The sequence below is a fragment of the Phalacrocorax aristotelis genome, chromosome 11, assembly GCF_949628215.1.
Source record: "Phalacrocorax aristotelis chromosome 11, bGulAri2.1, whole genome shotgun sequence".
In the NCBI taxonomy this organism is placed as follows: Eukaryota; Metazoa; Chordata; class Aves; order Suliformes; family Phalacrocoracidae; genus Phalacrocorax; species Phalacrocorax aristotelis.
In genome coordinates this window covers 24,116,229-24,136,797 of record NC_134286.1, presented here as the reverse complement: position 1 = coordinate 24,136,797, position 20,569 = coordinate 24,116,229, and the positions used below count along the sequence as shown (strand labels likewise).

The 20,569-nt window shown below is 54.8% G+C and overlaps 1 protein-coding gene across 1 annotated transcript in view; it reads left to right on the top strand.

The window, feature by feature from the left end:
• The window catches only part of BCORL1 (BCL6 corepressor like 1), a 29,820-nt gene extending 9,534 nt beyond the window's left edge, over nucleotides 1-20,286 (top strand). Inside the window, exons 3-14 of the mRNA XM_075106420.1 lie at nucleotides 1,065-1,155; nucleotides 1,427-4,003; nucleotides 4,336-4,501; nucleotides 4,749-4,829; nucleotides 4,987-5,409; nucleotides 9,818-10,053; nucleotides 10,173-10,379; nucleotides 10,469-10,635; nucleotides 10,792-10,937; nucleotides 11,873-11,950; nucleotides 16,552-16,705; nucleotides 18,681-20,286. Coding sequence (XP_074962521.1) covers nucleotides 1,065-1,155; nucleotides 1,427-4,003; nucleotides 4,336-4,501; nucleotides 4,749-4,829; nucleotides 4,987-5,409; nucleotides 9,818-10,053; nucleotides 10,173-10,379; nucleotides 10,469-10,635; nucleotides 10,792-10,937; nucleotides 11,873-11,950; nucleotides 16,552-16,705; nucleotides 18,681-18,957 — 4,603 coding nt within the window. The 3' untranslated portion in view covers nucleotides 18,958-20,286. The remainder of the gene's footprint in view (nucleotides 1-1,064; nucleotides 1,156-1,426; nucleotides 4,004-4,335; nucleotides 4,502-4,748; nucleotides 4,830-4,986; nucleotides 5,410-9,817; nucleotides 10,054-10,172; nucleotides 10,380-10,468; nucleotides 10,636-10,791; nucleotides 10,938-11,872; nucleotides 11,951-16,551; nucleotides 16,706-18,680) is intronic.
• The last annotated feature ends 283 nt before the right edge of the window (nucleotides 20,287-20,569 follow it).

Below are 20,569 nucleotides of genomic sequence, written 5' to 3'. Positions count from 1 at the left end.
AGGCGGGAGCTCCCTCCCGTAGCTTGTGCCTGTCCCTTCGTTGTGAAATCCTGGGAGGTAGGGGGGCAAATCCAGAAGAAATCATGTCATCAGCAGAAACAACGTGAGCTATTTTATCCTGGCACCAGTAGCTTGTATAAACGACCCTTAAATACCAGACAATCGTCACTGGGGGAATGCTGCTGGGGCAAGGAGCGTCGCAGAGCAGGGCACTGGACACAGGAGCGCTGCCTCCTGTCCTAAGGACAGCTGTCTTCTCAGTGCGCCCCGTTTCCCTGGAGCTCACCATCCTTGTCCTGAATTCAGGCGTTCCACTCGGGAGCTGCTTTCCAAAGAGAAAGGGTCAGGCGTGCAGGCTAGCAAGACGTTGCGCACCGGGGTGGCTGCAGCCACCCGCTGTTCCCGTCCTGGGCAGTGTGAGCCCGAAGAGCTTTGGGCTGGAGGGAGATGTCCACCTGAGGCTGGAGAGAAGCAGCAGGGCTGGGCTGGGCAGTCCCAGGGCAGGGTGTGAGCATGGCTGGGAGATGGAGGAACAGGAGCGAGGAGGTGCCTGTGGAAGAAGAGACAAGCAGGATGGGGCTCGAGAGAGGACAGGACTGGAAACGTGCAGTGGGGCAGAAGGGGGGTGGAGGGGACAGGAGTGGGTGTGTGGAGCCGGGCTGTGATGCAGCGCAGTCAGGGAGGGCTGGGCTGGACCGTAGTGAGACCGAGGAGGTCAAAATGGTCTTGGGTAAGGAAGGTGCGCAGAGCTATTGGGCCATGGAAAAAAAGCCTGGTCAGGCCCGTAGGGCCCATAGGGTAAGCATTGATGTGTGAGGAGGTGCTATCCAGTGGGCAGAGCTGCGGAGGAGCAGGACTGCGGTGGCCCGCAGCGCTCCTCACCCCCCCGGTCTGCAGTGGCTGGTACCTGCCATGTAACGTGGTGATGAGGAGCTGGCTACCTGGAGCAAGCACACTTCTTCAGGCTGCCAGCTGCTCCGCTGTCCCATGCAGGGACAGGGAGGGGTGGGGAGCTGGGAGGGTATCTCGGGGTTTCATAATGCTGTATCTTGTTCCTCGGCTAGGAGAGCCCCCCTTTCTGATGAGGAGTCTAAAACGAGCAGCTCCCAGCACTTGGGGTCTCAAGAGTTTTGCGTCAGCAGCAGCCTTTCCAAGGTGAGCTCCTTGCGTGCGTGTCTGGGCCCAAGAAGGCCTTTCCCTGACAGAACAGGCCAAGCAAGAGCATCTACCCTAATGTGTCCTGTGGGCTCCTTCTTGAGTGGGGCGCACCTAGGTGCAGTAAGGGCAAGGCAACGCTCTAGTTCGACAAGAGCTGTTTGCCACTTCTGCTTCTGTGTCCTGCGTGGGGCTAGAGAGAAGGTCCTGCCTGCTTCACTAGGAGCCACTTGCACAGCTCTCAGGAGCACCTTCTCCCTTCTTCTTGCAGGTGGAGCTCACAGCAGTCAGCGGTGGTGGCAGCAGTGTCCAGGGGCTGGATGCTGATGGCAAGGTGGAGGAAAAGCTTGGGCCCAAACTGGAAGAGCAGCCACCTGATCCCAACCCAAACCCGGAGTGTACGGGAAAGACTGTGAAAGATGATGCCCTGGGCCCTCTGGCAAGCCAGGGGGATGGCAGAGGGCAGGAGCCCACAACCCCCAGAGCTGCGGAGCAGGAGAGCAGTGGTGCTGATGCTGCCTGGACACCTGCAGATCCTCACAGTGACAAGCAGGCTGATGCTCCTCCAGCCTGCTCTGTGGCTCCAGAGAGTGAGCCTGCTGGGAAGGAGAAAACCACCCTAAGCACTGGAGCACAAGGGCCAGGTGTGCTGGCAGAAGGGACATTGTCTGTGGTTGTTTCCAGCTGCAACACCTCTGCCTCCACTCCCGCTACTTTTACTTTGAACAGAGTGTGCTTTCCCACGTCTCAGGCCCCTGCTATGCAAAAAATGCCCCTGTCCTTTCAGGCTGGGGCAGTTCTGAGCCCGAGCCAGTCGCTGGTGTACATCCCACCACCCAGCTGTGGACAGCCGCTCAGTGTGGCTACGCTTCCAGCCACCTTGGGGGTCTCCTCCACACTCACCCTCCCCGTCCTGCCTTCCTACCTACACGAGCGTTGCCTGCCAGGCATTATCGCTTCCCCAGAGTTGCGCTCCTACCCCTACACCTTCTCCGTCACCAGACCCTTGGCTTCAGATGCCAAAGTGGTGTCTGTGGAGGTGAATCAGCTTAGCTGCCCTTCGCCCTCAGGCGGAAGCGGTGCCCAGGCTCCTGCCGAGGGCGGTCCCCCGTCCACCGCTGGCCCTTCCCTCTCATCCAGCCAGCCTCCGCTGGCAGCATCATGTGGGAGCGCTGCTCCCTCTTCCGGCACCGGTGCGCACGCCAGAGCCCCGGCAGCTCCAGAGCCGCACGCACCGGGGGCTGCCACTTCACTCTCTCCTCTGAAGTCTCCTCCACAGCTAGAGCGCGAGATGGTCTTCTCTCCAGAGTGCAGCGAGATGCCTCTTGATCTCTCCTCCAAGTCCAATCGTCAGAAGCTGCCTCCACCCAGTCAACGCAAAACGCCTCCTATGCCCATCCTCACACCCGTGCACACCAGCGGCAAAGCGCTTCTCACCACGGTCCTGTCCAAGTCCCAGCGCGCGGCCCAGACTACGGGCAGCAGCGTCACCTCGTGTCTCGGCACCACCCCTCCCTTAGTCATCTTCCCCGAGTTCCTGCGCAACGGCGAGCAGGGCTCCTGGGTGAAGAACACCACGCTCATCAGCACCATTCCCGGCACCTACGTCGGCGTTGCCAACCCGGTGCCTGCCTCGCTGCTGCTCAGCAAGGACCCCGGTGTGAGCTTCAGCAGGGACCCACGCCACCTTCCCAAGCAGGAGCCTATTTCTATCATCGATCAGGGAGAGCCTCGCAGTGCTGGGGTTCCCTGCACAAAGAAAGCCAACCAGGTCAGCACAGAAGGACAGCAGGATCCTGCCAGGAGACTTCTTCATGGCAGAGTTGCTCCAGGAGCTCCTTTGTGTCAGTCCAAGGACATCTCCACCTGGAATCCTGGCCAGGGAAGTGTGTACCCGCGATGCCCTGTGAATGGAAAACCTTCCAGTCCTCAGCTTCTGCCTCTCGGCTGGTCCCCTTATCATCAAACACCACTGCTTTCAATTGGCATCTCCACAGCAGGGCAGCTGCCCCCAAGCCAGAATAGCTCCTGCAAGCCAGCCGGTGCAGGTGAGCTCCCGACATTCCCAAGTGTGCCGCCCACGGAGTCCAGCACAGCCGCCCAGAGCCTGCCGGAGGGGCTGCCCAGGCTCCCGCCTCAGGAACGGGAAGCTGCAGCCAAGAGCAAGAGCTGCCGGGCCTTGCCCAAGCTCTACGAGGAGCCGGCCAATGCAGTCCCACTGGATGCAGATCCGTCTCTTCAGACCAGTGCTTTGGATGTGAAAGCAGGGAAGGGGAAGCTGGACAACCCTCAGAAGAGTCAAGAGGGTGATCAACTTGAGGCTGATGCCACTAAAGAGGGTGGTGTACAGACTGAGGCTCCCCAGGGGAGCTGTAGCCTCAAACAGTTGGACACAAAGCCTAAAAACCAAGTGTTGGCGGCATATTTGTCCCATGATCTGCCTGCAGCTGGACAGCAGAGCCTGCGAATGATTTCAGAGGTGCCCAGTGTGCCCACAGAGAGTCAACGCCAGGAGCCAGACTGCGAAGGCTCCCAGGAGCCGCTGGCCGCAGAGCCCCTCCAGTGCGTGCCTCAGGTGGATCTGTGCAGGGTCAAGAAGGAGCGAGTGGAGTGTGACGTGTCATTTACTTCTGTGACTTGCCTGCGAGCTGGGACTGCCCCCCAGGCCTTTGCCGAGGTCAAGCTCAAAGGAGCAGGCCAAATCAAGCAAGAGGGCAGCGTGCGCTGCAAGTCCAAGCGGCAGCATGACGGGGACACCAGGCAGGCGCACAAGAGACTGAAGTGCCAAGCCCAGGATGGCGAGGAGTCCCCAAGCAAATCGGGGAGCCGGAGTGTGCACGGCCGGAAGGTGGGTGGGATGGGCTGGGACTGCTGGGTTACGGCACAGGTCAGCAGGTGAGGTTGGGGGCGAGGAGGGAGCTGCCCTGGGGGAGGGCAGCTGAGTGCACGGGGCCTTCCACCCATGCTCTTTGGCATTACCTGGCAGTGTATTAATGTACCCGTGTCTGCAGGTTATCTAGAGCAAAAATGGATCTGGGGTGTCAAAAACACTGGAGTGCACCAGCACGATGAGTTGGGGACAGCGTTTTGTCGCTTCTCCTTTGCTACTCTGGCTCAGCTTTGCTACTGCAGCTCAGTCAGTCGGCAGCTGAAGCTTCAGCCTGTCCCCTCCATTCACAGTGGCGAAAACACCATGACAATCTGCGTGAACTCGGCAAGCGAGAGGGCCGAACCGGCCTGGGATCACTGAAGGATCACAACAGCCTCAGGGTAAAGCGTAAGCGCAGGAGGCCAGCAAAGGCGGAGTTCTCATCTCCGGCACACCGTGGGGACAGCCACGAGGAAGGTACTCTTGTGAATGGCAGTGTGTTCTGGCGGGGTTAGGCTGCAGCAGTTCCTGTCGCCCTGATGCCTGTGGGGCCAAACCGCAGCTCCCCTGAAGCTGAACGGCCTCTGGAGCTCTAGTGGCTTCCCGCAGCGGGTTGGGATCCAAAACTGAGCTGCAGCATGATGCTGGGCTGCCCTTCCCAGGCCAGCAGGTGTGCGTGCACAGGTCTGTGGCATGTTTTCTCAAGGCTCAGTTTTTCCCACAGGTTGCCTTGAGAAGAAGCCCAAGAACAACTTTCGGGATTTCATTCCAGTGGTGCTGAGCAGCCGGACGCGCAGTCAGTCAGGTGAGTTGTGCCAAGGGACCCAGGTGGGAGTCCTGGACGGACTGTGAGCATTTCCTTGTTTGGTTGGCCTTGTGCCTGTCTTCTGTCCTGCCTTGCAGGGTTTTTCTTGTAGATACTGTTGGCTTTTTTGTCAGCTAGAGATCCCGCTTTCTTGCAGGAAGCATCGCTGGCTCTTCTGCTGGTGCGACGGAAGAGTGTGATTTCATTTGTCAGGAGATTTTACCGTTGCTGGAGGAGGATCAGGAAGAAGAGGAGGAGGAAGAAGAGGAGGAGACGTCCTTGAAACGTCGCAAGCTGCGAAAATCCCACAGGACATCACGCTATCACAGTCGCAGGGCCAGGGACAGGTCTCTGTCTGAGAGGAGCAGCTGCTACACAAGGAGGACCCGGGAGCTGCCCTGGAGAGCAGAATCACCCAGGCAGCTGTGGGAGCCCAATGAGGAGGAAGAAGATGACAGCCACATCAAAAGGAAGAAAAGGAGACGACAGAAAAGTCGGAAATACCAAACAGGGGAATATTTGACTGAGCGAGAGGAGGAGCGAGGGGGCTACCCCCACAGGAGGCGAAAATCCAAAGCAGGTACAATCTGCAAAGGGGTTTCTGGTACCAGGCTGGGGATCAACATGTTTTTTTTTGTTTTGTTTTGTGGGGGATTTTTTTGTTTGTTTTTTTGGGGAGTGTTTTGTAATGATGAATCTCCATCGTTATTAATGGCTCGATGTCCACAGTATGGGCTGCTTCAATTGATCATCTCTTCTTTCAAAAATATTTACTGTCAATTTTGGAGTAGGAAACGGCAGCTTATGTGGCTAATTAGATACTGATCTTGCCCTCAGATTAAGACAGAGGGCGTGGGAAAATGCGAATCGGACGAGGTAGCACAGTGAAATATTTCTGGACAAGCACGGGCCCCTGGGAGTAGTGTTCAGCATTCCTGGCTAAAGTAGAGGGACACGGAGACATCACAGTTCAACTGGGCTTCTTTATGCTTTGTCTTGCTTTATTAAGGCAGCTTGCAGGCTTGCACCAGGGAGCACAAGGGCGAGAGGATTAACAAAGCTAGAGTGTCTGCAAGCGATGGAGAAATCCCCCTCTGTGGTTCATATTTGCAGCTTTGCTGGGAGGAGAAGGCCGTGCCACCTGCCTGTGTCCTGCTCCCTGCTCTACCTCTGCTCTTGCCTTTTCTCCCATAACTGCCCAGACTGTGTGGCCAAAACTAAATCAGCGACCTGCATTTCCCTGAGGTTTAGCAGTCTCTGCGGTCCCTTCTCTGTCTGTGCAGGGGCAGTTTGAGGCTGTTGGAAGTGAGGCTGGGATTCATCCAGCAGCACATCGGTGTCTCGGTGCGTGCTGACAGCTGGCTGGTAGCTCTAGCTGCATCCGAGTGTCCCGCAGGGAACTTCTGTCAGGGTTGCAGAAGAGCATGTCTGAGCCACAGTGTTGGGGAAGCGCTTCTGCCAGCCCTCTGTGTGCTTGGGCCTTTCTCTTGGAGGTAATCATAGAATCATAGAATCATTAAGGTTGGAAAAGACCTCTAGGATCATCAAGTCCAACCATGATGTGGTGGGTACACGGACCTGTTGCCGTCTGCCACACTGGTGCTCAGATCGACAGTCCTCAGGAGAGACAGAGGTGCTGCTGAGGTGCTGTGAGTAGTAGTAGAGGTGGCTGCTACCCTCCCACCAGCCGATCTCCTGAGCTACGTTCCTGCTCTGGCACAGTTTTACGCTATTGCTGCAGTGTCTGGGTGCCTCTGTGAGACCAGGAGTAAAATTTCTGATGGGCTTCCTGGCATCTGCACAGTTCACGGGCGCTCCCAGGCTGTATTTGCTGATGCCTGTTCCAAACAGAGCCTGAGAAGGAGGTTTGAGTGCAGCAGCACTCGGGAGGGTTTTCTCCAGGAGCTTTACCACACATCTTGAGTGTCTGTCCTCTGTCTGGAGGCCAGTTTCCCTCAGGGACTGCTTGCTCAGCCCTCAGATGCGTGAGCTTCTGATTTGGATTCAGAAGTGGCCTAGAGCCGTTGCTGGCTTTGGAGATAAGGACCTGGGTGTTACAGTGGGACTGTAAGCTGACTGGCAGCCAGAGGAGGAAGAGGAGGGCAGCCCACGTGTTTGGAGAAAACAGACCACCGTGTCCTGTGCTCGCTAAAGAATCTGTGATGTCTTTGGGTACGAGCTGCAGTATCCACTGACAAACACCTGGCTTGTGGGGGCCGGATCCCCTCCGGGAGAGGGGTAAACACAAGCAATCTTATGTTGTTAATGCCACGTCATCATCAAGTGCACCTAAGAAACCACCAGGACCCCTATGCTTCAGGGCAGGCGCGTGGGTGAAGGAGGTTGTATCTCTTTGGTGAGGAAGGCACCTCTGTGCTCGGAGGAGCGATGGAGTCGCTGTGTTTTCCTCCTGCTGGGTGTGCAGGGGCTGTCGGCGTGTGCCGTTTGCAAGCACAGACCATCCTGTTCACTACATGTTGTCTGATACGTCAGCATTTTGCCCCTTTCTCTTCAAGTACCAGTCAGAGACTTGGGTCTTCCTCGCCACGTTCCTGACTTTTCCTAGGTTCATCCCATTTCCTACCTGGCTTCTCCACAGCCCAAGGTGCTGTTCATTGCTGGGAAGGTGTTCTCTCACGCGTGGGTGCACGTCCTGTCAAATGAGGTGTATTTAACACTACAGTGATGTGCTGCTTTAAAAGCTTTGCTCTAAAACACAGAGCCCCTGCATGTTGGCAGAAGGAAACAGATATCAGGGAAGCAGCGTCTCAAGTCCTTGCGTACTGTCCTGGCTTAGTTGTGAGAGTGTTGCAATGCTGTAAAAAAAGACAAGGACAGTGTTACAGACAGTCCAGCAGAAATCTCTGTCTGGTGATTGTTTCCAAAACAGCAAGCAGGCTAGTGATTGCTGTGTACTGCCTTCGTGACAACTATCATCGCTAAACCCTTGCTTTATCACAGTCTGAGATTTGTGCATGAGCTTAAAAACAAATACCATGTCTGTGTGGTGGGAATTCAGAACTGCCGTCCCAGACCATGTCCCGTGGGCGTGTTCTGCTTTGTTCAGAGCAAGGAGAGGTCTCCTGTTCCTTGCCTGAGTACATCCAGCACACTGCATTCTGTCAGGGCCTGTCTAGCCCACAGTTTTCTCCTGACCGTGGCAAACGCAGAGGCTGTGCAGGGCCAGTGCTCGAGCACAGCTGCTTCCTGGACTTCAGCCGCCTGGGCTTCCACAGCATCCACAATAGCTGGACTAGGGCTGCCCCTACCCAGGCCTTCTACAGCTCGCTTATGGGTCTGTACTTCATGCTTTTGCCTAAATCCTTTCTGGTCCTGCTGATAACATCTGCCTGCACCACCTCCAGTGGTGGTGAAGCCCTGAAGTTCCTCTGTGCTATGCAAAGTCCTCTCTTCTGTCTGTTTTTTAACTCATCTCTTATTTCATCGAGTGCCCATAAGTCTTGTGCTGCAGGATTGGGTGAAGAAGTTTCCTCCACTCAGCTGATCCACCTTTTTATGATTTTTGCAAATTTTGGTCTCATCCTTCTCTGCCTTCTCTTCTCCAGACTGTGGAGTACCAGCCTCCTTTGTAGGGCAGCTTCTCCACCCTTCAGTTGTTTTGGCTGCCTTTCTCCATTTCCACTCCGTTCTTCCTGAGGTGAGGAGACCAGAACAGCACCACAGTACTTGAGGCATGCTCGCTTCGAGATTTTATTTCTGGTTCTACCATGGTATCTTGGCCAAACCCATTCTTCTGTGCAAGATCTGTGGCCTCTGCTTCCTAGCAATAGCAAGACCTCAGTGGAAGTTATGTGTGGTGCTTGACGCGGAGGATCTGGAGTCGCAGCATAACGTGGAAGCTGGAGGTGCTGCTCCTGGAGATCTACAAAACCTGCCCCAGTACCAGCGGCAGCAGTGTCCCTAATGGACGAAAAGTTTTGTTCCTGGAGTTCATCCTCTTGATCCCTTGAGCTAACCCACTGGTCATCTCCTAGCTCTTCACCTAGAAATGAAGCGAAGTCTTTGTTCCCAAGCAAAGTGCCCAAAGCTGTGGAGAGAAGCCAGACTTGAGAGACTCAGACTCTGCAATGCTGCGTACAGATGCCTTCTCTGTCCTTCCCTCTGCACAGGGCTCTTCCTTTGTAGCCTCTTTTATTCCAGCGCTGATCGCCTGTGCAGAGGGAGGCGTACGGCATCATACAAGTCCGGGCAGTTTCTTGTTCACAGGGCTTTACTTTCTTGTTCCATACTTTGTTTTATCTTTGCGGTCGTGTCCTTGCTACGGGATGTTGCTGTTTTGGGGAAGCAGGGTGCCTGTCCTTGAGCCATGCGCAGGGCTCCGTAGTGAGCAACCCTGCAGCTCTGTGTAATGTGAGGAAGAAAAGACTGGACTTCCCTTGAGGCATCCTAGTGTTTCCTACCTGCACGCATATTAGTTGAAACTTTAATGTGCTACTTAACTTAAGGTGAAGGTGTGAGAGGGCAAGGCAGGGGCTGGTTTTGTAGGCAGCAAACCAGTGGCTGTTCACAGGCAGCTTAAGGGGGTACCTCCTGCATTTTCTGTCTCTCTGAGGGGTATCCCACTCTCTAAGGGTGAGTTCAGCCTTACCTGTAGTGGAGTGCACCATATGGCAGTGTGCAGTTACCAAACTGCTGGGAAGCGTGCTGACAAGCTGGACCATCTCATCCTGGGTTCCCTGTCAGACCTAAGGAGAAGCCTTAACCAGTTGTGCGCAAGCCCTGCCTCTTGGTAGGCTCGGCCTTTTCAGACTGGGATGGCGGCCTGTCGTTGGGTGTCTTGTGTTCCTGACAGGGAGAATCTGCGGATTCACTCTGCTTCCCCTTCCTGCAGTGCCTCCGCCGTGGGTCTGGGTTTCTGGATGAGCAGCCATCAAAGATGGGCCGATCGTTTTGCCTGGTGGCAGGGATGTGGGTTGCTGGCCTTCGGTGCTGTACCTCAAAGCTCCTCATTCCTGTTTCTCCTTTAGATTTTAGGTACCGGAAGCAGAAGGAGTCTGGGCAGGGTAAAGGCGCAGAGCTGCGACTGAGGAGCAGGCTTTCCCCATCCCCCCGAAAATCTCAAGGGCGCCCAGATTTTCGGAATGGCTTCTTCCTGGAGCACTCGCACTCGGACAGCTCTCCCGTCCAAGAAGAGCTAGAGAAACCATCAGGAAAACGCAAATGTAAAACCAAACACCTGGCAGGGATCTGTGACGAGGGGAAGGTATGGCTTGGGCTTTGGCCCACGGCTTCCATGGCTTGGGCTGATGAGGGGAACACTTGTGGGAAGAAGAGAGAGAAGGGGCCACGTGTGCCAAGGAGTTGTACTCCTTTCTTTTCCAGGGGAAAGGCTGCTGGAACCAGCCCAAAATGCGCCCTCTGAAGAAGCCCCAGGACTTGTGGACACTTTGTAAGTCCCGTCGGGTCAGCCCAGGGAGTTGCCCCGAACTACCCATGGCCCAGAATGTTCCTCCTGGAGCTCGGCGGCTGATCGTGAACAAAAATGCAGGGGAGACCCTTCTGCAGCGAGCAGCCCGTCTGGGCTACAAGGTGAGCTTTGGTGCCTGTTGCTGCTTTGTCCCCTGTGCTGCCTCATCTGGGATTGCGAGTAACCAGGCCTGCAATGATCTTTCCTGTAGGACGTAGTGCTCTATTGCCTGCAGAAAAAGAGCAGTGACGTGAACCATCGCGACAACGCCGGCTACACGGCTCTGCACGAAGCCTGTGCACGAGGCTGGATAGACATCCTCCACATCCTGCTGGAGCACGGCGCCAACGTGAACTGCAGCGCGCAGGATGGCACAAGGCAAGCCAGTGAGAGGGGGACATCTGGGGAAGCACCGAGAAGCATGGGGGCAGGGAGCAGGGTGTGTTTTTCGGGATGAGCTGTAGGTCATTACTAGATTTGCTTTGTGAACTCTTCCAGTCGCTTCCTTTTCTGCCAATGCTTCTGTCCTTGCAGGCCTGTCCACGATGCAGTAGCAAATGACAACTTGGAAACCATGTGGCTTCTACTCTCCTATGGTGCTGATCCCACTCTGGCCACTTACTCTGGGCAGACAGCTGTGAAGCTCGCCACCAGTGAAGTGATGAAGCGCTTCCTCTGCGGTAGGTGCCAAGCCTGGGGGTGGCAGTGCTTCCATCCTTCCTGTCTGGCAGCATACGGAACCAAATCTGGGTGTCAAAGGGTTTAGAAGTGCTTGAGCAGCAGGTGACTGAATAATTTTAGCTCTGTCCCATCATGCATGTGTGGTTTTACCACCTGATCTTTAGCTATAGAATTGTACACCATTTTCCAAATGAGATACAAGTAATTTTTCAGTCTTTAGTGTGTAAGAACACGGCAATGCTGTGGTCACACAACTAAAGACAGTGCTGTGCGTGAGGCTTGGAGATACTGTTCCACAGCTCCTGGTTCTACCGCACAACCTAAGTGAACATATTTTTGCTTCCAAGTAATGATGCCTTCTACTCAAAAAAAGCTCTGCCCGAGTGCTAGCTGCCTGCTGTCGTTAGAAAGGACCATTTTAGGTCCCTATGGCCGAGAGTGAGGCGTGCCCACTGTCTGGGCTGTTTGTGTAGAAGCAAGATGAGTGTTGTGGCTTCTACACAACAGCAAGGAAAGAGATAGCTAGAGCAGTGGTGGTTCCCAGGTAGATGCAAGGCAGGAAATCTCCAGTGTTGAAAACACCTTGTTTGCCAGCTGTCAGTGCTCCTCCAGACTTAGCTATACATGCAGGTGTTGGAGATGTAATTTTGAACTCAAGACAACCCTAAGAACCTTTCTTTCCAACCCCTTAGTGTTGTCAGTTGTTGTCCCGTTTCAGCTTCTATTTCATGTTCTCAGGCCCGGGGCCATGTTGTCCGCTCCTGAGTGAGGGTATCCTTGCAAGTTATGGTCCGGCTTTTGCCATAATGCCTAACCGCAAAGTGGGGAAAAACAGCAGGGGTGAAGTGGCTCGCCCAGAATCAATGGATGTTCATGCCAGGATCATGCTTTGACCAGTAGATGAGCATTAAGCCTGTCAATTTTTTCTCCTTAGATTACCTTTTGGATCTCCAGGGGCGCACTGATGGAGACCCTCGAACAGCATGGGACTTCTACAGCAGCTCTGTGCTAGGTGAGTTCAGTCTCTGCCCTTCCGTTTACAGCAGCAGAGCAGAGAAGCAACACTAGGTAATGACACATCACTCACTCAGGTCTGTCTGCGTCCCTCCCAGCTCACATCTTAGGTAGAGATCTTGCAATGTCACGTACTGGGAGTTGCTCCTGAAAGGGACTCGCTGCATGTGTGGATCCCTCCAAGTAGGCTGAGCACAGCGTGCAAGAATAGATTCCAAGTGTTGCTGGTGATTCCTGAGGGCCTTTTGGGTATCGATCCCAGAGCATGTTATTCTTCTAGCGGTTCTTGTTACTTCCCTGCTAACCAGTCATCAAGGGAAAATCAAGGAAGGCAGAGGACATGCTTCTTCCTTCGAGGTGTAGAATCTTGAACGCCCAGGTTCCCAGAGCTGCCCATTCCTCTCCTCTGGTTTGGAGGGGAGGCGTTCATCTGGGGGAGGTCCTTTTCTTACAACACCAGGCGTTTCCCAGTGAAGGCATGACTTGTACCTCTTACTGTCACTTCCTGAAAATTGTGGTTACCAGCTTAGAAGTTTTCTTGAAATGATAGAGGCACAAGGTCCGCAGATTGTTCACTGTGTTGCTCCAGTTCCCCCAGGATCCATGAATGAAGGTGTTCCGGATCTAGCCGCGGGCCTGTGGCAGACCGCGGCGTCCCTCTCAACCACTTCTGAGACAGCAGATCATCACTCTCGAGCCCTTCCTAAAGACTTGGGTTATTTATGCTGGCAAGCTAAAAGGCTGTTGATTTTCGTTGTTCACGTCCGTCATTTCTGACATCCTTCTAGAAATGAAAAAAACAGATGCATATGGAAGGGTGCCCTTGGTAGAGGACTTGTCCTTGGAGGACCCTGATGTCTCTTCATGTCGGAACAGAAGCAATTCTGTGCTCCTAAGAACGCTTTGTTCGTAGGCTTTTGCACCTCAGGCATGCCAAGGAAACTGTTCAACCACAGCCTCCTTCCTCTGAATTTCTCACTCTTGAAGCTATCACAGTCCTTTAAGAAGAAGCCTCTTTACTACAAGAAGAATAGCTATTCTTTGACTGCAATATTTTTAAAGTACAGATATTACCCCTTTTGATTTATCACTGATTCCCACTTGGATTTCTCTGATAAACAAGGAAGGAAAATTGTGTGTGGTTTTGTGGGTAGGAGAGTTTGTCTCTCTTTGGTTACTACAGCATGCTGAGCTCTTGGTTACCTAGAGAGCTTATGTGCTTGAGTTCTAGTATCTGCTTCTGTCCCGTTCATCAGTGCCCTTTCCTCTTGATCATGACATGGGGTTATAGACTGCCAATTCTCATACCCTCTAGGAGACTCGTTGCCACGGGCAAGTAATGTAGAAACGTGCCATCTTGTTTTTCATATACCCTAACACCTGAAATGAAACGGGTGGATCTTGGAAAAGCAAGCTGATTGTGTTTTGTTCAAATTAGCTGCTTGTTTCAGTTCTTTCATTCCCATATCCCTCGGCTTGTCTTGAAAAAATCTTGTCTTGCATCATGTCTTCCCACATTTCTGTCCTTCACCCATGTAGGCAAAAAGAAAGGGAGCATTTTTTTCAGTAAGCAAGCCATCACTGACTCTTTTGGTGTTTCCTGCATGGATGGAGGGGTATTGGGACGCGCTGCTCACAAGGGCCTTGCTTAGACACTTGGTTAACACACGGAAAATCTCCACAGGGAGTGCTGGGGATGGCACTCCTCTTCCTTCCCCTGGACCTTAGTTGAGCTTTTCAGAGTACTTCACTTGAGGGTGGAAAAAGACCACCATCTCTGTTAAACATGTCCTACCTCTTCCAGTGGGACTTCACACAGTCCTGGCCACTGTGGATGTTTGCTACTGGGTCTCTGTCATTCACATGGTGCCATCTGTCAGGTTTTGCCTTCCTTCTCTCCCTGAAGGTGGGAGCCAGATGAATCCTGGGTTTATCTGCCTGAACCCTTCCCTCGAAATGTCATTTCATCCTTGCCACACTGGAAAGATCCTTCCAGTGTTGGTTGGGCTGATGCTTGCATCTCAGGTGCTTCAGACTTTAGCAGGTACCTCTGCACAGCGCTTGGGAGAACATAGTTTCCTCCCAGACCTGAGAGTGGTGATCCCTGGAGAAACGTCAGCTACACAGAATGTTCTGAAACCCCATGGCTTTGGTGTTGCTTGTGGGATATTTCTCTCTCTGGCTCAGAGAGAGGACGGCAGAGATCCCAAGCTGGAGCACCACCATGCCACTGTCAGAGGGTCAGTCCTGCCGCTCCTCCGCATGGAACATTCCCAGTGCTGCCCTTGGCACTGCCTCTGGGAGCTGCGTGGCCAGTTGCGGCAAGGAAGGAGCCCAGCCGGGAAGAAATCCTTTGTCCTGCCAGGTCTGCTTTCGGTGGGCACAGAAAGGGACCTTCCTTTTCATCCACACCCAGATCAGCTCGCAGCAGTAGTGAAATGCAGCGTTAGGCCACTGTCACACGTGCCTTGCCAGGCACTGCCGCAGGACACTGCGCGAGTCGGCAGGGGGGAGCAAGATGCCCAAACCGGAGACAAGGGGCTGGTTTCTGAGCAGTGATGTTTACTGAGTGTTTTGAAATGGGCCCTTTTGGCTCAGTTACCTTCAGCAGTCACCTTGGGTGACCAGGAGCAGATACTCCCCAGGGCAGGGAAGTACCTGGTTCTGCTGTGGAGTAACTGAGCTGCTCCCAGCTGTCACAGGCAGAAAACCAGCTCAGCAGAAAACAGCTCTCCTCCTCCAGCAGTTCAGTCCTTCAGAGTTTCCCTTTCCATCAGATCCACCAGCTGAAGCACAAAACATTGCATGTCCCTCCGGGTGGAGGAGAAATCCCAGGCCCCTGCTCAATCTGTTTCTATTCTTTGAGGCAGGAACGTTGTCCACGTTTTCCTTTAGGCCTGCAAATCTCTGGGGACCAAAAGATAATGAGGGAAGCCAGGGTGTGGGATCTCTGAGGCCTGGTAAAGTCATCAGCGTCTTGCACTTCTTGCTACCGTAGCTCCAGATGCACAGTCCCGCTCCGGGGCTTTGTTCTACACCTGGGACTAGCATTGTTGTGCCTGATTGTCTGCCTGTTTCTCTGCAGTGGTACAGGATGTTCCTGTTCTTGTCACAGCCTTCACTCGGGCTAATGGGCAGGACTGAGTGAGAAGAGTTTTCAGGATAGACATTGGACCGTATTGTTGCCACATTAAAAGAGTTTAATTCTGTTGTTTTCCTGGGTTGCTCAAGAAATTTGAGTTTTTTCAATGATGGCATCTGAGCTTTGCCTAGCGGTGCTATCAGACCAATATCCATGTCACTTATTTTTGTCCGATTCTACAATAAGTTTTGAAAGCTTAAGCACCCTGTTTTTCTGTTTCTTAGGGAATTTTTTTCCCCCTTGGGAGGACTAAGAATGATTTAATTTTTTTCCTGAGACCCTGTCTGAGCCCATGTCTCTGTCATCTGCTGTTTGTCTCTTAAAATAACATTCTTTCCGCGTGCTGCATTTATTCGTAGAGCAGTATGGTGCATGGAGCTTTCTCACGCAGCACACCGTAAGACTTTTTGCAGCCTTTTCTCTCGTGCGTGGTGTTGAACTTTTGCATGATTGGTTTATTTGCTCACCAGCACATTTGGTCTGACTTCTGTCTGTAGAATCAAAACTATTTTCTGGAAGTTTTTGGAGTTACGCTATATTATCTCAGCAGGACAAAAACACTCTGCAAACCCAAGTCTATTCATACCTTGAAATAATAAAATCCAGGCAGCAAGCTCTTTTTCAGCGGATGCTTTTCAGATTGGTGAATAGTAAATTTAACTGTCTTTAGACGGTTTATGGATCAAGTGTGCTATTCTCCATCTCCTATGGAAGCAAATCCTGCTGGAGCTCAGATACCTCCTGGAACAGCCAGCTTTAAGCCAGAAATTCTCTGAAGCTGTGCTTATTGTTGTTTAGTTGTGTTAGTCTCTAGATCTGCTGCACAGTTTGGTGGCACAGCCTCGCGGTCCTTATTTAGACGCAGTTGCTGGCACGCACCTCTAGATAACCTGGTGACAGTTGTCGAGTGTGGGATCTGGGTGGAGAAGTACTCGACGAGCAGAGCGCAGCGCCTTCTTTACAGGATCTGTGCAGACAAAGCACCTCGTACATCCACCTGCCTCCTCTCTGGCACAGGTTGTTCCAGTGCTGGCCAAGGAGAGGGGGCTGAGGCCGTTTCAGGGAGAGTCTGGGGGTCAGCGTGCGGCTGACCCAAGGAAAGACTGACTGCCAGTTGAAGTGGCTTGTTTTGCAAGCGGGCAGTGCCTCGTCTCACGTGCGGGGTCAGCGTAAACCTGAAGGTTGCAGCTGTGACATAAGATGTTCTTTCGACCTAACCCGGTCACCAAGCGGAGTCTCGCTGTGCGGCGCAGCCAGCGCTCGCTCGGTCTATCCGAGATGAGGGGCTGGAAGGAGGCAGGAGCCGCCCCTGGCGCTCTCAGTTGCTGTGACGTGGTGGGAAGGTGCACGCGAGGTTGCAGCGGTAGCTGGTCGGGCTGGGCAGAGCTGTTCTCCAGGGAGTGATGAGCACTGGTGTGAGCTGTGACCAGTGCCAACGTCTGTTTTGCTTGTTGCAGAGGGAAAAGACAGCATTGGATGCGATCTTCTGCTCAACCCTCCAGGAAGTTCAGACCAGGAAGAAGAGGAGCAAGAAGCAGACAACTTCATGTTTGAGTTCTCAGACAAGCCACTGCTTCCCAGCTATAACCTCCAAGTGTCAGTCTCTCGGGCGTGAGTATCTTTTCCTGGAGCAGAGAGCACTTGGGTGGCACTAACGCCGGGGTGGAGGGGGAGATCACAGAACAGAGCCCTGGCACTCGTGAAGATAGTGGCAGGACAAGAAAGCCTTAGGCTGCCCTCCAGGTGAGGGATAACATGAGATGTTCATATATGGAACATTCATGCCTGCCTGAGAAACTTTGAGAGCCCAAGGTGACCGCGTGCTAAGGAGGCTGGCGTATAGAGTTGCACTTGTGCCCTGTAGATCTCAAAGCGCTCCTCCAGAGGAGGAGACACCTTTGTCCTTGTTCTGTGAGTAGAGACACAGAGGAATGGATCTATTGCAGCTTCCCCGTGAGGAGCAAATTGCTGCTGCTGAGGCAGTGACTTGCCTCTTGTGGCACGCTCCCCAGCATGCACCATCTCATAGCGAAGCATAGCATAGTCTCTTTTTTAGAAAAATGTGAGCCCCAAGTCAGAAAAGCAAGCGGAAGATGCAGGGTAAGATGGAATTTGTTTGACTAATTCTCAGAGGTCTCTTGTTCAGTCAGCACAGACTTGTCAGCAGGTTTTACCCAATCGAGGGCAGGAGAGAACGTCAGGCTGAGATGAACCCCTGGGTGCGACTGATCAGCTCTCCGGCGGCTGCGGAGGAACCTGGGGGGGACGCTCACTTGGATGGGCTCCTGTGGCATAGGTGTGCTGGGATTCGTTGGCTGAGGACTGGCACACCGTAAAGCCGGTGAAGTCCTCCAGTCCTTGTTTCCTTGGTCTTGTCCCTGGAGTTAATGAAAAGAGGAGAAAGACTGAGGGACGATAGGTGAGGGAGGCCTATCCGTGGGGGAACCAAGCAAGGAAAAAGACCCCTTTGGTTTAATAATGGCCAGGTTTAAGAAAGGACTTGTTTTAAAACAAAACCGAGAAGCAGCACAGGCAAAGCCAACAAGATAGTTGGGTTTGTGTCAGCTGCCTGCTGCTGCTGTTCTGTACCGTGGGTGGCCGCAGCCCTGGCACCCCATTCACAGTGGCAGCACGCCGCTCATTTCAGCCCCTTGAGGTTTAGAGCAGCTTGTGCATCTTAGGTGGTGGTTTTCCTTTAAACTGGGCTTAGAGACACTAGGTTGAAGGCAGGGCCTTGCAGGAACATGGTGAGGAGACGTGCAGCTCTCGGGGTTCCTCTGTGTGTTCCTGCAGAGCTCTGGCCCTGCGACGGCAGGGGAAGCACCGCTGCGGCGCCTGGGACAGGCCCGTCCGCCCCAGTGAGCGGGAGGATGTCGTCAGGGGTCTCCCCATGCAGTGCTGCCGCGTGGTGTCCCTGCGCCGTGCCCGTCAGCAAGCCTCCCTCTCCACTCCACCCATTGTTGCTCCTGGCCCCGTTTTTCTCCAGCGACGGTCAGCAGCAGCTTGCATTGATGGGTCAGAGCAGACGGTTTCCCCTCCATCGTGGGGAAGGCTAAATCGGGTCACAGCAGTGGAGCAGTCCTCCTCCCGCACCTCCTGTGACACTGTGGCTATTGCGTGTGCTCGGACTGCAGCAGGGAGAAGGGCGGCTCGGGAGAGGCAGCAGCAAAACCGCTGCTTTTCTGTTTAGTAAATTTCTGTGCCTGCTAATCTCTGCCCATCCGGAGGGACACACGCAGCACCCAGGAGTAATGGCCGGGTGGGAAACGGAGCCTCTGGTGTGGCTATTGCTGGGTGGGGATGCTGCTGGGACACCTTTTAAGGCGTAACTTCCACACTGGTGTCCCTGTCTTGCTTTGACCTCTTTAAAGAGCTGTGACCTGCAAAGCAGCGGTCAAACCCCGGCGCGTCTCGGAGCCTATGTCCTGTACGTGTGGTCTGTCCAGTCGCTGCGGAGGATGACCCCGTGGAGAGCAGTGCCTGGACCTCACCGGCGGCGCTGCATGGCGGCGGGAGGCGGTGAGGTGGGCACCGTGCCTGCAGACCCCTCCGTCCCTAACCTGCCATCCTCTTGCCATCCTCACAGGCCCTGCAACTGGTTCCTCTTCTCTGATGTGCTGAAGCGGCTGAAGCTGTCCTCCCGCATATTCCAGGCCCGCTTCCCGCACTTCGAGATTGCCACACTGCCCAAGGCGGAGTTCCAGCGCCAGGTCTCTCTCAGCCAGGTGCTGGCGCAGGAGGAGGTGCAGGAGAGCCCGGAGCCGGCGCAGGGGACAGCAGAGACAGTGGAGCTGGTGCACTACGAGCCCGAGCTGCTGCAGCTGCTGGGTTCGGCGGTGGAGTACCAGGCCTGGAGCAGCTGACGGGGACAGATTGCTCCCTGCATCATGAGGCAATAATAAGGACCAGCAGGAGCAGCCCTCTCAGCGCCAGCAGCAGGGACCCGTGTCTTTGGCCAGCCAGTCCTCCTCCCCTCAGAGTCCCCTCCAGCTGGGGAGAGAGGAGCCTTGCCTCCAAGGACTTCCCGAGGTCCCTTCACGGCGGTGGTTGCAGCCGTCAGCCTCATCCAGCTATGGCAGGCGATGAAGCCCCCACCATGGGGCTGCGTGAGCTGGAGCTCGGGGGGCAGCGGCGGCCCCAGCTCCGCCGAAGCAAGGGGTGGTGGGCACCGCTGCCCCTCCCCGCCTGACCCCCATGGAACTGCGCCTCTCTGTTTGCCCTCCCCCTCCCAACGTCTTCCATAGTATTTATTTAATTAGTATTTAATTTGTAACATTTCCTTTGTTTTTGCTGAGTCTGTATCACTGTGATGGTGAGCTCCGGGCTAGGGGATGAGGGCTTCCTCCAGCCCCGCTCCAGCACTCCCCAAGGCCGGCGCTCCCCCTGGCACAGCCAGCCCCGCAGCTGCAGCCCCCGGTGGACACGGCCCTCCAGGGCTGGGCTCTCGCACCTCGCCCAGAGCCTGGGGACAGTCACTTCCCTCAGCTTTGGAGCCGGCTTCTGCTGAAGGTGCTCGCCCGCCAGCCCAGAGCCAGCCCCGCGCCTCCATCCTCTCACCGGGCTCCCTCCTGCATCGCATTCGTGCTGCTGCTCCCGCTCCCCGGCGGCTGTCGCACGGGCAGGCGCAGCCCGCGGCCCCCAGGCACACCCCATGCTTCCCAGCAGCTTGTCCCCCCGCCCCAGGGTCTCTTGCCAGTGCCGAAGCCCTCTCCTTGCCCTGTGCGGTGTCTGCTCGGCCTCGTCCTGCTCCCCGCGCCTCTCCTGTGGCACCAGGAGCAGTTCTCTGGGAGAGCGGGCACGGTGCCCGCCGCCCGGGCGTGGGGCAGAGCTGCTCCGCTCCTGGGAGATGGTACAGTTTTATTGTACAGGTGCTGGCAGGACGAGGGCGGGACAATCTTGGTTTTTCTGGCTCTCCCCTGCTCTGCAGCGGGAGCGTTGGGTGGGTTTTTTTGTTGGTTCGTTTTTTTCTTTGTGTTGTGTTTCTTCCCAGCCAGGGCAGGTGTTACCCATTCCCCTTGGACTCCCGGCCGCCAGCCTCCCCTCCCGGGGGGCCAGGCAGCACCTTGTTTAAGCCAAGGGTTTTTTGCCTTTGGGTGTGTATTCTGGTTGCTCTTTCTGATTTCTGTTTTATTATAAGCAGCAACAGGCTGTGGTGTCAAAAACACTGATGTACAGAAAAAACCTGCATCAGGCCCCCTGTCTCCTGCCTTTTCTTCCTTGTCCCATGTCTCATGCCTGCTGCGGGCAGGGTTCCTTGTGTGACGGCCCGAGCCTGTGGGTCAGCGGGGGGACAGCGAGGCTGCCTGCCCAGAGCTGCCCCCAGCAGCACCGGGGCTGGGCGCTGGGACAGGCGCGGGCTGCGGTGCCTCAGCCGGCAGCGATGGCGTTTTGCACCGTGGAGCAGGGGGACATCGTTGAGCCAGAAAAGCTGGCTGGGCCACGGCTGCTCCTCACGGACACCTGCTTCTGGACTCC